At 39.4% G+C, this 15,010-nt stretch overlaps 2 protein-coding genes across 5 annotated transcripts in view; one reads left to right on the plus strand and one right to left on the minus strand.

Annotated features, from left to right (window-relative positions):
• Nucleotides 1-4,811: 4,811 nt before the first annotated feature.
• On the minus strand, nucleotides 4,812-14,402 carry NDUFAF5 (NADH:ubiquinone oxidoreductase complex assembly factor 5). Of its 2 annotated transcripts, XM_065631095.1 has the most exons (11): nucleotides 14,117-14,402; nucleotides 13,970-14,010; nucleotides 13,227-13,290; nucleotides 12,506-12,553; nucleotides 12,303-12,406; nucleotides 11,791-11,830; nucleotides 9,825-10,022; nucleotides 9,258-9,318; nucleotides 7,924-8,007; nucleotides 7,542-7,624; nucleotides 4,812-7,406 (listed from the first exon to the last, which is right to left on the minus strand). In XM_065631095.1, the coding sequence occupies exons 1-11, from the start codon at nucleotides 14,342-14,344 to the stop codon at nucleotides 7,320-7,322; spliced, it is 1,038 nt and encodes a 345-aa protein (XP_065487167.1). In that variant the 5' UTR covers nucleotides 14,345-14,402; the 3' UTR covers nucleotides 4,812-7,319. The 2 variants fall into 2 exon arrangements, with proteins under 2 accessions (XP_065487167.1, XP_065487168.1); XM_065631096.1 differs by lacking the exon at nucleotides 13,227-13,290.
• A 110-nt stretch (nucleotides 14,403-14,512) lies between these two features.
• The window catches only part of ESF1 (ESF1 nucleolar pre-rRNA processing protein homolog), a 34,007-nt gene continuing 33,509 nt past the window's right edge, over nucleotides 14,513-15,010 (plus strand). For all 3 annotated transcript variants that reach the window (XR_010606020.1, XM_065632509.1, XM_065632510.1), the window contains exon 1: nucleotides 14,513-14,561. The gene's annotated coding sequence lies outside the window, so the exon portion shown is untranslated. The remainder of the gene's footprint in view (nucleotides 14,562-15,010) is intronic.

A 15,010-nucleotide genomic window follows, 5' to 3' on the forward strand; every position in this document is an offset into this window, starting at 1 on the left:
AGCAGCTGCCTGAATTGCGGTTTGAATCTCTGTCTCAGCACTGGGACTCCAGCAGCCCCTTCCCTCTTCAGCAGAGTATTAACATGTATTTTTTCTCTCTATCATCTATGTGTATATTCTACACTTAAAGAACTGATCCAACTATTCTTATGAGCCTCCACATAGAGAGCTGGCCTGATATCAGCCACATCCTGCCATATATCGCAAGTTTGAGCATATAGTCATAATACCATGGTAAAAAGGAAAAAAACCCTACTGCTAATCCAGATTAAAAAAAAAAAAAATCTTGAGGGAACTTTCAACTCTACTGCCATCTCTATTTGAGCCAATATTTTAAAAATTCCTTGTACTGAACAGATCAGATCGATATTTTACAGTAATGCATTTTGTCACAGAAGCATCCAATGGGAGCAAGTTACTACACAGACTCTAACAGAGTTTGCCACATTTTTGCTAGTGTTTTCAATGTCCACACAAGAAATCACCCATTAAATTTATAGACCAATTTTATGCTAACTGTACCCATTACAGTCTGTGAGGAATCTAGGTAATTGGGTTGTTATGCTTCCATCTTTAAAAATAAGTTAGAATTACTGCTTAGTTAGAATAATTTAAACTGACTGTGCCTATTCTAAGCACCATTAACAAACGCTGGCTTCTACTCGACTTCCCACTGCATTAAACAGGCCATTTCTGTACAGAAGACAAAACAGCTAATCAACTGGAGGTTGAAAATAAATATGCAGGGAGCGGGCATACAAACCGCAGTGTTAAAATACATTTGTCTTATGCCAATACTCATTCGTAAATTAATCTCAAGTGTTATACTTACTAAGTCAAGCTGATGTGTTTTCAAGATGGTTAACTGCCAGAAAACAAATAATATTTACAGTACAGTTAAAATGGAGTTACGCAGCTGTACTCAACAGCAGAATTTGAAAAGATAGGTCTACAGAAACATTTGTATGCTGCAGTACTCCGTATTGCAACATCTAACTCTTAGATCCCTTTACAGCTAAGGGACTCTGATTCCCATGCTCGACTTCTAAAATTACGCACAGTCTCTATGTGTCTGTTCAGAGATCTAGTTTGGGTTCATAAACCTGAATCCTTTCCTAAAGCAGAACAACGAAATCTAGTCCAAACATATCTCAGTGGTCAATAAATAATTGTACTATTATCTTTTAATTCCATATATTTGAGATGGCTGACCACAGAGTCATAGAAGCTATACGTTAAATTATATCTTCTGAGGGAGGGATAATTAACTCTTAGCTACCAAAAAATACCAGCCGCCATGCTGTAAAACATCCTGAATATAGATGCAATCACCCAATCTGTTCAGTGTTCAAAGTTCCACTTTTTATACAATAAAGATTCGCTGACACAGGGCGGGGGGGGAAAACAAAAACACACCCCAAACCAAACAACCACCACCAAAAAAAAACCCCAAACAAACAAAAACACCAAAAACCCCCACAATGCACAAAACCCCACAAACAAAAAAAAACCCCATCACAACCACAAACAAACAAAAACTACAAACAAAAACCCCCAACAAACCCACAAAAAACCCCCCTAGATCTGTAAGCTACTATTGGGAAAGCTCACATACAAATAACAGATGTTTTAGTTTGTTTTTTTGAAAGGCGGTAATCGAAGATCAGTCATCCGTGCATCAAACAAGTGCTCTGTATCTGCTGACTGAACAGTGCTGTGACAGCATCGCAGCTCCTCCTGAGAATGTCTTCTAGGTTGACTCCTGTAGGCAAAATAATCTAAGGAATGCTTTCTTTGCGATGTGACTAACAAAACCTCTTGGCTGTAGCTACATCTCTGCTTTTTTTTGGAATTCCAGAAATAACCATAGGTAACTGAAGAAATTCACAGGCAAAATACCAGGCATGGATGGGATGCTACGCAAATGCATGTTATGTGGATACGAAGCCATGACTTTGGTTCATATTTTGAACCTGGCTACCTATTAGTTCCCTAACTGAACCTTGCTACCAGTGTTGCCTCAGAACAGCAATATTATTCCTGCAATATTGGGCATTTTGCTGCTGAGTCAGAAAAATATTGACTTGGAATATAACCATCAAATCGAATGTGATTCTTATGGGAATTACATTTTCTAATTACAAAAGCGGAAGCAACTCTGATATTAGTAAATAACACTGTAAGTCCTGTATCAAATGTCAGCAAATTAAAGCAGTGAATAATTCTAGAACTTGAATAAAGTAATAGATCTTCACAAAACCAAAATACATAGTAGAAAAGAAGCGGGAGACTTAACACCATCTCTTCAGTAGCTTTTGGTTAAGAATGGATGCTCCTGCCCCCTGGATGCTAAACCAGTATATATTTTGTAGAGATGAGATGATGGAGCTAAAAAGGGGCATTACATACACCCATCAGTGGCTCAGTTCATAGAGAAAACAGAGTACAGCAATTTCAGCACCAACAAAAATAGGAAGTTACTACCTATTAGATGCACATGAGATGTAATTACCTGTTATCCATTAGACTCCCTTAGTATATTGTTCATTTTGGATAGTATCTCCACAGAATAAGTAATTTCTTACTATTAGGGCATTTCACCTTAGAGGTAAAGAGTTTAAGATTAGAGCTTCAAACCATTTATTAATGCATATACTAAAAAAAACAGTCACCTTTTTTAGGTTATTCACTTGGCTAAAAAGGTGGTATTATGTACAGCAGAAATGCATCCTATGTGCACAATAATCAGAAGTCACACATAACATGCAGATCCCAACTTCAAGTTGCACTTCTGCTTGTACAAAGTGCAAGGATTCCCTACAGAATGCAGAAAAACAAATGCATGATTTGGGATTCATTAGTGGGGTAAAAAGGAAGGCTCCTTATTTTATGCATTGTCATTAGAAAACTGCTATCGTGCAACACATTCTGGCCTATCATGAACACTTTGAGGCCATATGAGATTCCCCAGTGTTCATCATTGCTGCTCCAACATAAGGTTCCAAACAGAAACATTTTTTTCTGAGAAGGACTTGGTCTCTTACTTTATGAATGTACCTTGTACCCCAAGAACCAGCTTCAAATAGTGGGGGAAATCCGCATGGCCTCCTCTTGGCAAAAAGCCTGGACAGCATCAGCTGATAAGATAGAAATACGAGTGCAATGTGTGTGAACAGCATATCCGAAAATCACAGATTTTGCTCAAAATCTGGCAAGGCTGAAAATGAAGACAAGCATCAGCCATATTAAACAGCAACCAGGCACTTACCAAAAGACCTTGGGTGGGAAAAAAAGAATCAAACATTTCTAACAGTGAGAAGAGAGCAGTCAAAACACAGCCTGACATGGCGTTCCTGTAAGAGAGAGTGTAGATTTCTGAAGGTGTTTACTAAGGTTTTGTAAGGGTCTAGTACAATCACTTACCAGTTATATTGCTGCTATTAATCCTGCACGTGTAGTTCACCGACTAACAAGCTATTAATAAATCAGCAAACCGCTTTAGTTCTAACTTGATTTAAGCCACGAGTTGTCTTCTCCTACAACAGGCACATATAATCTCTTCAGTGTTTTCTACTTCACACTGATAGGCAACCTTCGGCTAAAACTTAACTGTCTCAGGTTTTTCTTTTTCCTTTTTAAAATTCTTTTTCCTTTTCCTCCACCTGAGGGCACCTAAGATATTCTGGAAATCAACCAACTAGCTGCACAGGTCACATTTGCTTCTATACACAGACTGATTCCAATCAAACTACTACAATAACTGTACTCCCCCAAAATAACAGCTCCAAAACCTGGACCAAAATACATGAAGTCTTTAAAAAGCAGATATTAAGTTGTTTTGTTATACAAAAGAAAATTTAAAAGGTTTAAGACATATGCTAGCTTTCTTCATGTGACTTCCTGAACAAGATGATCCAATGAATTTAAGCCACTAGATCAGATCTTTCGATCAGGAAATTCCAGTTAAACACCATATAAAAGATGGGTGTCTTTCTCCCCCTGCAACTGATGAAGTTAGGTTTTAGCTCACTTTAGAAAACACAGAAAGAAGTGTCATTCGTCTTTCTTTTTTAAGCAGAGTAAAAAAATGCAGTTAAATTTAATTTTGTACTGTTCACTTCTGTATTTCTGCTGATGACCTTTTTATAGATTAGAGGTAATTTGAGAATCCTTTCCCATGTTTTAACTTCACATCTGAGAGTCTTTTGAAAGCAGAGGATCTGAGAAATCTAATGCTTGGCTTACAAAATGTAGGGCCTCGTCATCATCTCTATATATTAAGCAGACTTGTGTAAACTATACATTGACAGATCTTGTAATCAAAGACCCTGAACAGGGATGCTCGTTGATGTGTGACTCAGACCCTCAGAACCTTTTCGAGGCTCAAGAATACTAATGTTCTTTAAGTGTAAATGTGCTGCTTCTAAATTTTTTTTAATTTGTGGGCTCCTAACTTTTGAGTATTCAAAATAATTATCTCCCAGAATGCTTTTTTCCCCCCATTCTTCTGTAATCAAGAGAAAAATGTTCTGTATTATGCATAAAGATTTTTAAAACTAAGCTCACATTATGTCACCTTAGCAACTACTTTTTAGAAGTTACTCACTCTGCAAAAGCTGATTTTTAACACAGAGTAAAAAATAATTTCTAGACTAGCAACTGGCAACCACAGTTGTCTTCATTACAATTTCAGAAAGCCATAAAGACTTAAATCTGAAAAAGAGAATTAAATATAACAGAGTCTCACGTGACAAAAACATCTGTTCACAGTAAACCAACTGTTTTCAAAGCTATTAATTCAAGTGCCATACAAAGAAAGTGACTAGTGGAAACCAGAGTAACCTAGATTTCCAAGAAGAAATACTACAGAAAAAAAAATAATAATTGCAGTTAACAAATACACATAAAAAGCTGCTATTTAAATGTAGTCAGTGACAGAAACAAACACCTTATCTGTCAGTTGCATGCCCCCTAATTCCAACCAACACTGCTCCACCGCCGTATTTCTTACTCCTCACTTTACTACTCCCCAGTTCCTTTCCAAGCTAACAGAATATCTAAACTTATTTTCCCCAAGTGCTAGGAAGAAAACTACTCTTCAATTTCTCCCTGTTCAGAAGGTACGTTTCCCCATTACCAAAACACATTCTTACCTGCTTTACTGTTTACATATTCCATCTGTGGAATATAGAATCAAAGAACTGGAAATCCTTCTCTCTGTAACTTAAGTGCTTCAAACACAAACAGGAGCACTTCTCCAATTAACATTTCCCCAGCACATTCCACCTCCTCACTCCCTTAACACATCTGAGTCACAACCACCAGCTCAAGTGACTGCAAATTAACCTACCAAAGCAAAAATGCAGAAAGTTACATTTGACATAAAATTTCATAGAAACCTACATCTTGAAAAGTGGAGAGTTTGCCCTTGAAATAAATGAATTTTATTTAAGCCAGAGAAGATCTGTAGAGAAATGCAGTATCTTGTATTAAGTCCACCAATGTACTACTGAAAAAAAGGAGGCTTTCAGAGAAACAATCTCTTGGTTTAGATTTAGTCTTCAGATAAAGGGCTATAAAGGTTATCAGATGACATACGGCCTCTCCCCCTTTTTCCAGGAGGGTTACTGTTCTTTTCTAAGGAAAATGAAAGATGAACTCATTCTCCTTGAATAATTATGAATTAGGATTGTGAGCAAAAGCAGGACAAAACGTTCCTACCCTCCTTATGAGGTTTTATATCTTCTCTGCCCATTTCTTATTCTAAATCAAAGCCTTGTAGATAAACCCCCACATTAGGCCCTTAAACTGATCTTCTAGCCAGCTGAATGCTGCATGAAGAGTTTATTTTTAAAGAGCATTTTAGTTATTTTGAAAATTAAACATTGGTTAAGCAGGAGGAGGTAACTTTAATATCTGTACTAGTCTTTGAAACATAATTCAATAATCCTTGACAGAATATGAAGGCTTCTGCCTACCTTATCTATTCGGTCTGTGTCACACCAGTCTGTCAAACTCCACCTGCTGGGTAATCTTAAAACAAGTCTAGAGAAGCTTTTGTTTCACCAGTATTGATAAACCACCTGGACATCATGATAAAACTGATCTGAACAGTACACTTGATTATGTTTTACATTTTTCATTTCTACCATTCTCTAGCAGTACCACAATCAAGTGAAATGTCCGCGTAGATTTTTTTTCTAAATGCCTCAGGTTAATAGGCCATATTTGTAACTAAGAGCAATTTCTAGTAATGCGGTTATATACGGGAAAAGCCATGCAGAGCTCCATGTCATAGCTAAGGAGAAAAAAGTACACGTCATGCCTCTAATAATAGAAGAGCAGCAAGTAACACGTAAATGTAATTTTTAACCAACATTTAGATGAAGTATCACCCTTAATTTTTCAAGTGCTATGAGATAAAAGACAGGTTTAAAAAAAAAAAGCCATGGAACTCCAAAAGAGTACCAGCTCCAGAGAATGCCAGTTCTAAGGTAATTAACTATTTGAAATGTACACATCTGTCTGAGAGCCAGGTGACTCTTCTGCTTGCTACTCTTCAGTAAAAGTCAAATCATGAATCATGCATTCTATTAAGAGCTACAGTGAAGTACCCAACTTTCTTTACGGCTGAGCAGAAACATTTATAGTTTTGGGCACGGAAGGAAAAGTAATACAATTTGAGGGCTGTAGGTAAAGGGTAGCAACCCCAGATATTTTCGTAATACAGAACTCAACCACTTCCTCATACACAAGTCAAACATTCAAATTTCAAACAATAACTTTTTCCCTGTAATTTTCAACCCACAAACAACATAACAGTTTAGATCTGTGTATTAGCTGATACTTTCTCGTATAGGATGTCTTATAAATACACTGGCCACCAAGTACTATTCTTTATTATGATCTACCATCCTTTAGGAATAATTTAAAAGTAATGCAGGGCGATATACACTTAATACTTGGAAATCATACCCGGGGCAGTCTGTAATACTGAAATGCTGGAAGAGGCATTACATTTGAGAACAGTAATTTAATCAAAAGTTGGGAGAGCATGTACTCACTTAGAATACTGCTCGAATATTTCTCTAGAAAAAATAAAATGAACACCATTTTACACAGCTGATGTCATAGCACAGCCAGTAAAACAAACCAAAACAAAAAAACCCAAACAAAAAAAACCACCACCAAAAAAATCTGCTGCTGTGGGCAGATTATTATGATTTCAGAACGTCGCCACAAAATAAGCGCAAGTGAAGACTATCTGCAGTGAGAAGTTTTATAGAAGCTTTAAGACAAATATTATTTCTGATGAAGAACTATTTTTTTTCTGTTGAAAGAAGTCCACCTATTTTTGCCAGGTCTCCAAATGAAACTGTTGCAGAACCTCTCTGGGCTGGTCTTGCCTAAGAAAAAAAAAAAGAAGAAGAAAAAAATATATATAGGGCTAATGTTAAGTTAAAATATTTTGTAAATAGCTTTTAAAGCATCAGCAACATAAAAAGTACCCTGAAACAGAAAATAGTTCAGCTTCACATTACCTGTGATTCATGGAATTTCCAGCCAATCATGTAGAAGATCTGAAACGTGGCAGGTACCGAGCCATCACTGTTTCCATACATTTCTGTTAGGGTAGGAACGGAGAGAAAAAAAAAAAGGTATACACAGAATATCAGTTCTGAGAAATACTTAGTTCTCAGAACACTAGAACTAAGTATGACATATTTGTCATAATGACTCTTGCTGAAAGATCTCATGCTGGTGCATCAACATAGTTCAAATCCTACCATTACAATTAAGGTTAAAAATATCTGCATGATAATGGTATTTTGTTCTTTTTTTTTTTTTCTTACAGAGGTCAGAAAAAAATACATAGAAAACATGTTCTTGAAGCCATTAATTCATTACCTCTCAAATACTTACCTCGGTATATTGCAGCGGCTGCCAACATGGTCTCCCTGTGTAGCAGAGGTTTTCTATTCCAAGAGCAATTACTCTCACCCATACCTAAAAATATGTTTGAGCTTTAAAAAAAAGAAGATATAGCATATGCCATGAGTTAAGTGTCATGCGCTAATGGCAGATTTTTACTAAACCAGAGTAAGTATAGAATCCTCTGAATCTCACTCTAAGAGAGAACAACATATCACAAATAATTAGGCAAGGTTCTTACCTATAAGAATACAAGTCTCTTAGTGCCAATGCTTTGCAATTCACAGTTCGTATTGCTGGGAATGACTTCAAATTATTACTTCTTCAGCCTGACTCTTCAAAGTTTAGGTTTTCTAGTATAATTTATTTTAAGCGTAAGTACAAAGTGTTTATTCAGACACACTATGCATGAGGGTTTTTTTTAAACAAATAAACCTCAAAATTACTATCCCAAGACATTTTTAGTTAGAAATAAACCAACCATAATCCTAACCTCTTTAATCATTTACTGCATCTAAATGTTTCTGCAGAGAATGAAAGTTTTATTTTAATTAAGGAATTACTCTAAAAACCAGCAGCTGATCCAGAGTAAAACGCCCTGAATTGCTCTGTATCAACTGACTGCATATGAATGCTTTACAATCCATGACAAATGCAATCAGAACACTAACTCAGTTGTTAAGCATCTCAATTGTTTTTTGCATTCTTCAGACGACTCCAATTTGAGGCTCTATTTATTCTCATTACAACACAGGCTCCTGAATGTCCTGATAATTAGGGAGGCTCACAGAAGTTAGTATGTGGGATATATAATTCTGTCTCCCTTCCAGGGTTTTCCAGAAGCTTAGACTGGACGGGGTCACAAAGAACAGGAATACAAGAGATGCAGAAAATTCAGAGCAGACCACAAGGTAGCAAAGTTTTGACTTCTGCTGCCCAACACAAATCTGCTGACAGGCATAACTTCCTGACCCACCGGAGATCAGGAAAAAAGTAACACTTCCAGAGTTGTGATTTTTTTTTTTTTTTTAAAAGGAAGAAATCTTTGACAGTGAGGGTGGTAAAACACTGGCCCTGGTTGCCCAGAGAGGTGGTGGATGCCCCATCCCTGGAGACATCCCAGGCCAGGCTGGACGGGGCTCTGAGCAACCTGAGCTTGTGAAGACGTCCCTGCTCATGGCAGGGGTTGGACTGAAAGAGCTTTGAAGGTCCCTTCCAACCCAAATTATTTTGTGATTTGGAGTTAAGAAACACACAATGAAACTCTTCTGTGCCTACATTACTGATATAGAAAACATTTATATTTCCATAAAGTATATACTTGCCTTGCAAGTCTTCCATAAGCTCAAACAACCCTGGGTAGTTGACTTGAATTTCATCAGTATCCTAAAAGAATTGAGAAGCTTAGTTTTAGAGCTATCAAGCTAAAACACCAGCATTATGCTGGGCTTCAGAACTGCTAACAGATAATTTATCTGCCACTTCTGCTCAGATTGCACATTTCTCAGAAGAATATAATGTCTTAACGTTTCTAAAAGGTTTTGTTTAGTAGCCCAAATGCAATCAAATTTTAATTGAAATGCCATTATTTTCTTCTCGTTTTTAGAAGAAACCACAAGAGTGCCTAAAGTTTTTTCAAGCAGGTCTAACATTCTCTGACACATTTCTCCAAGACGACCATCCAAATTCTACGCTTCAGTTGGTTTCATTCATCACAGCGAAGCTGAGAACGGGGGCAGTCCAGGCTGTTTCAGAAAATTATTCAGCAAGGTGCACGACTTGCAGAAGGAAGCAGTACAGTACTAATCAATTAGTAAATAGTATTTTTTTATATACCAACAGCTTTCATGTTCTGAACTGTTCTGCCTGATTGTTCTCTTATTTTGAATTACCACAGTCAGAGTGTTAAAGCCAGCTCTCGACAGCAGATGTCCCAAATCGGAGACCGCAGTGAACGGTGACACATGAGGAGAAAATCCCCCTTCTCTCTCCAATTCTGCCAGCTGCAAAGAGCAGCGAAGCTCATACAGAGTGTCCCCCCCAAACATTGCACCAATGAATACTCCATCTGGCTTAAGAACATGGTGAATCTACAACACAGAAAAAAAAAAAAAGTTTTTTGTCATTAAGTCTAGGTAACTAAGAAGTTATTAAGACTCTTTTTTTGAAAAAAAATTAACTTAAAAGCAGTCGTTATAATAGTTGTAACAGATCTTTAATATTGACTATATTCCACAAGGCAAGCTATGTCAAAGCTTTTCATAACACTGCAAGATACTCTGTCTGAAAAGAAACCATTTGTTCTTAAGAAAGAGTGAAACCCCCAAAAACACATTTACAGTCAGAAAACAAAAAAGGTACTGTGGAAACTATTTTCAGTGGGATACTCCTAAAACAATATCCTCAAGTAATTTACTTCTGAAAATAAGGTAGATTAAGAAAGCTTCCACTCACATTTAACTTTCTCAGATGAGGGCAGCAAAAATACATTTTAATGGCTTGATTTAAGAGAAATAGAGTCCTGAGTTTCCAGTAGTCATCTTCGCACTTCTGAACACACAATAGAGTAATGCAATTCTCGTTCTTTCTACCCCTCCTTACTTTTAACTGGCCAGAACAGCAATATCATGACTCAAAACGCCAAGGTCGAGAAGCTGATTTCTTGTCTAGTAAGTCCTGGCTCGCTTCCTACTGAGAAGGTCACTAAATTCATGTTTTCTCTTTCCTGAAGAATTGGCAATGATCCCTGATTTAGGTATCCAGAAGTGCCGTATTACACCATCAGGCTAACAGGACAGCAAAAGCTTCCAACAATTTACCTTAGCGATTTGAAATAAAAAAATTTTAAATGTTTTTTAATTAAGTATTGATCAAACTATGTTTTCTATGGTAGTAAAGAAGCTTTTGGTTGACAGGTAAGAAATTTAGGCAGTTGAAGGCAATTTCCATAGTTAAAGCCAGTGGTCCCAACATAAGAAATAAGCATTCACAATGAGAGCTGGCCAAGAACTCCAGTTCCCTCCTCTTTGTGGGAAGTTATAATGTGTCAGTTATTTTTATTGTGGGGGTAATAATGTTTGACACTCCGCAGAACACTCAAATTCTGGAGAAAATGATATATGTCTTTCCAAGGCTTATGTTTTTTAAAGTACAGAAGGCGTTTTAATTTCCATTTTTATTTTTACCATAACAGTAGGGTAGTCCTGTTCACATTAACAGGTGATGAAATAACACTGTAACGACCAACCAATTTGAAATAAATGAAAAAACAGCAAACTGGTTAAAATATTCCTTGCTCTTGCTTCAAAGGTAGCTAATTTGAAAAAAATTCACCTACAGGAAGGAGCTGAAATAGTGCAAAACACGACTTTTTTTTTTCAGTAATAGTTTTAGTTTTCTGTCCTCAAAAAGTATTCGCTGTATTTCAAAAATCAAAAAGCCTTTATCTGATTAAACCTGTATTTCAAAATAAATAGCTGAGAGATAAAAATAATACAAGTTCCATAAACCAGTTCTGGAGAAGTTAGATTTAGAAAACTTTTGTACTATGAGCAGCAAGAGCTAATACACAAAAATCAATAGCATTACCTCAGTTTGCATTAGTTACCACAGTCTAAGCTGTTGAGACTATAAAATGTTATACAAACATGCTGTTTCACAGTTATTTATCCCAAATTGATTTGAGAGAGTAAATTAGTAGAAATTTCAACAGATGCTCCTCAAACTGCCAAAAACACTGCAAAAATACTTGCACAAACATGAGTCATTTCTGTGCCTCCTCTTTAAATAAGATCTGTAAATATAGAGTGCTCTGAATGCAAGTATTGGTTTTTTTGTATAAAAAAAGCAGTTTCTTACCTCTCTAAAAGCTCTAGGAAGATCATTCACCCAATGTAAACTGAAATAATAGAGGCATACCTTTTATAATTGCATATTAAATAAAATTTAGGGAATGCAAATAATTGTTATATCATCTAACAACGTTTCAGAAGCCAAGCAACAAACTAGTTTTTCAAGTTGAAAAAGTTCTGAAATGTCTTTGTAAAAGTGATATTAAATAAAAATGAAAGTCCACAGACATAGGATTTTTTTGGAAGTTGAGAAGATGCAAGTCCTGGAGACTAGTTTGTCAAAATGTAGAAAAGAGAGAAGCTACATGTGTTTTGAATGAAAACAAAGAAACAAACCAGTAAGAACCACCAGGACAGCAGGTTTTACTAACGAACACTCATATTAACTATGCAAGCACACTTCTTATTGCTGCTTAATGGACTATTAATCCTCCTCTTTTCTTAAAGTTATTATGACAATAACATTATTTAACATCTTTAACAAAAAAATAAAATGTAAAAAAAGTGATTAAAACATACCTTAAGCTGCTAACGACAAGATCAAATGTATCTTCTTTGAAAGGAAGGAATTCCTCATCAGCTACAACACTGACCGTAGGGATTTCAGATTCTACGGCATTTTTCTAGTGTTGGGTTAGAAGAAAAATGACATCAGAAACTCACTTCTTTTGCTTTCCCGTATTATGAAATTGAAGCACGTTAGCATTCAGAAAGCTACTTACTAAAGCATTCTCTGCAATATCAACTTGAATAAGTTTTTCAATGGTTTCCTGAAATAAATATTTGACAGACTTTTTAAATTTCAAGTTGTTTTACAAGTTGATGTTAGTCAGTTTTTGGAATGCTTACACTTATTTATAATAAGTTGGAAGGAATCTCTTCAACACTAGATAAAACTTTAGATAAAGCAGAAAGCATTTTTCCCCCCAACATAATACTTAGAAATTGCTCCCAGGGAGAATAGCTGAGATCAAAGTAGTAACAAAAACCACATTCTGCACTTTTAAGTATAAGTTCAGTTTGATATAAATCATAGGTAAACAGCCTCTGAAGTACTTTTACTTACAGCACAGTTCACAAAGGGTAAACTGTTCACCACTTAGAAATCTTTATAATAATACTTCTATTTAACAGCTAAGTGCATCCAACAAAGACCGATCAAAAAACATTCATGCCCCTACTCAGGAGTAAAGGTTAACTGTCATACAACATACAGCTTCCCTTGCATTACTATTTTTCTAGTCTTTGGTGACAATAACAGAATAATAGCCTGTACAACACACGTCTTTGGACTGTGGTTACAGACATGAAAGGAAAAAAAAAAAAAGGAGTTACCTCATCAAGATTCAGATAATTGTTTTAAGTTACAACAGAGCTCTATTTGAAAACAGAGATATAAACACATACTTATTTTAAACACTTCGAAGCTTGAAGAGCCAGTACCTTGTTTAAGTGTTGAGCTATGTAACCTCTTCCAGAGCCAACATCCAAAGCAAGAGGGAATGTTCTAAAGGATAAGTTTAGCAACATTATCAAGACCTCAACTATTTTAAGTTTTAGACTACATTCAGTTTTGTCTGCCCATTTCCATGTGTATTTTCGAACTAAACACATTGACTATACTTCTGCAGTAACCGCTAGGAGAAAGCGCGGCGGGAGGCACTCACAAGCGCAACAAGGCTGGTGAGGGGCCTGGAGCACAAGTGTGATGAGGAGCAGCTGAGGGAGCTGGGGCTGTTCAGCCTGGAGAAAAGGAGGCTGAGGGGAGACCTGATCGCTGTCTGCAACTGCCTGAAAGGAGGCTGTAGCGTGGAGGGGGTTGGTCTCTTCTCCTAAGTAACAAGTGATAGGACAAGAGGAAAGGCCTCATGCTGCACCAGAGGAGGTTCAGATGGGATATTAGGAAACATTTCTTCATGGAAAGGGTTGTCAGGCACTGGAACAGGCTGCCGAGGGAAGTGGTGGAGTCACCATCCCTGGAGGGGTTTAAAAGGTGTGTAGATGAGGCTCTTAGGGACACGGTTTAGTGCCAGAGTGATGGCTGGACTCTGATCTTGAGGGTCTCCTCCAACCGACACGATTCTGACAGTCGGTTTCTCCCGGGTCCCATCCCCTGACCAGCCCGGGCCGCACGGCAGCGGACGGGCTCTGGCGCCAAGCCCCGCGGCCCGCATGGCCAGGCTCACCTGGTGACGTCGAACACTCTGTCCGCGATCCTGCTGCCGACCTGAGGGGAAAAGCCGCCGGTCAGCGGGCCGGGCCCTCCCCGGTAGCTCCCCCCTCACCGCGACCCGCTGCGACACCGCCCCCCCGCCCCGGGCCGCCGCCCCCACCTCCTCCCGCAGGTAGTCGCACTTGGCCGGCTCGGCCTGCAGCGCCGCCCAGTTCTTCTGCTTCCGCTTCAGCCGCCGGTCGAAGGGGCTCAGCGCGCCCGAGCCCGGCGAAGCCCCGGCGGGAGGAGAAGCGGCGGCGGAGGCTCCTGAGAGCGCCCAGAGCCCGCGGCACCCGCCGCGCCGGCCCGTCCGCAGCGCCCGCGCTCCAACGACTGCCGCCGCGGCCATGGGCGGGAAAAAAAGGCCCGAGGGCTCCCGGCTCGGCGGCCGCCGCCTCCGCGCATGCGCGTTGCCGCCCCGCCGCCAGCCTTGCGCCGGTCGCGCCGTGTGATTGGCTGGGAGGGGCTTGTCCTGCCGCGGCCACCGTAGCGCGCGGTGGATTGTGGGTGTGGGGCTCCGCGTGAGGGAGCGCGGCTGGGCGGGGAGGAGGCGGCGGCCGGGGACGGTGGGTGCGAGCGGGCAGGGAGCGGGCAGGGAGCGGGCAGGGAGCGCGCAGGGAGCGGGGGGCCGGGCCGGGCCGGGCCGGGCCTCGGAGCAAGGAGCGCCTTGGGGAAGGCTCTGCTGCTGCTGGGCCGCGCTGATGTTGCTAGAAATGCTGAAAGACCCGGCCATGAGGCCTGCTGGAAAGTTAATATTAGGCTAGTTACAGATGTCTCGTAGTAGTTAACTTCCGGTTGTACAGCAATCCCCTTGTACTGGGCACTGGTGAGGCTGCACCTCGAATCCCGTGTTCGGGTTTGGGCCCCTCACTGCAGGAAAGACATTGAGGAGCTGGAGAGAGTTCAGAGAAGGACGGTGAGGCTGCTGAGGGGTCTGGAGCACAAGTGTGATGAGGAGCAGCTGAGGGAGCTGGGGCTGCTCAGCCTGGAGAACAGGAGGCTGAGGGGAGACCTG

This window comes from Caloenas nicobarica, chromosome 3, assembly GCF_036013445.1.
Source record: "Caloenas nicobarica isolate bCalNic1 chromosome 3, bCalNic1.hap1, whole genome shotgun sequence".
Taxonomy (NCBI): domain Eukaryota; kingdom Metazoa; phylum Chordata; class Aves; order Columbiformes; family Columbidae; genus Caloenas; species Caloenas nicobarica.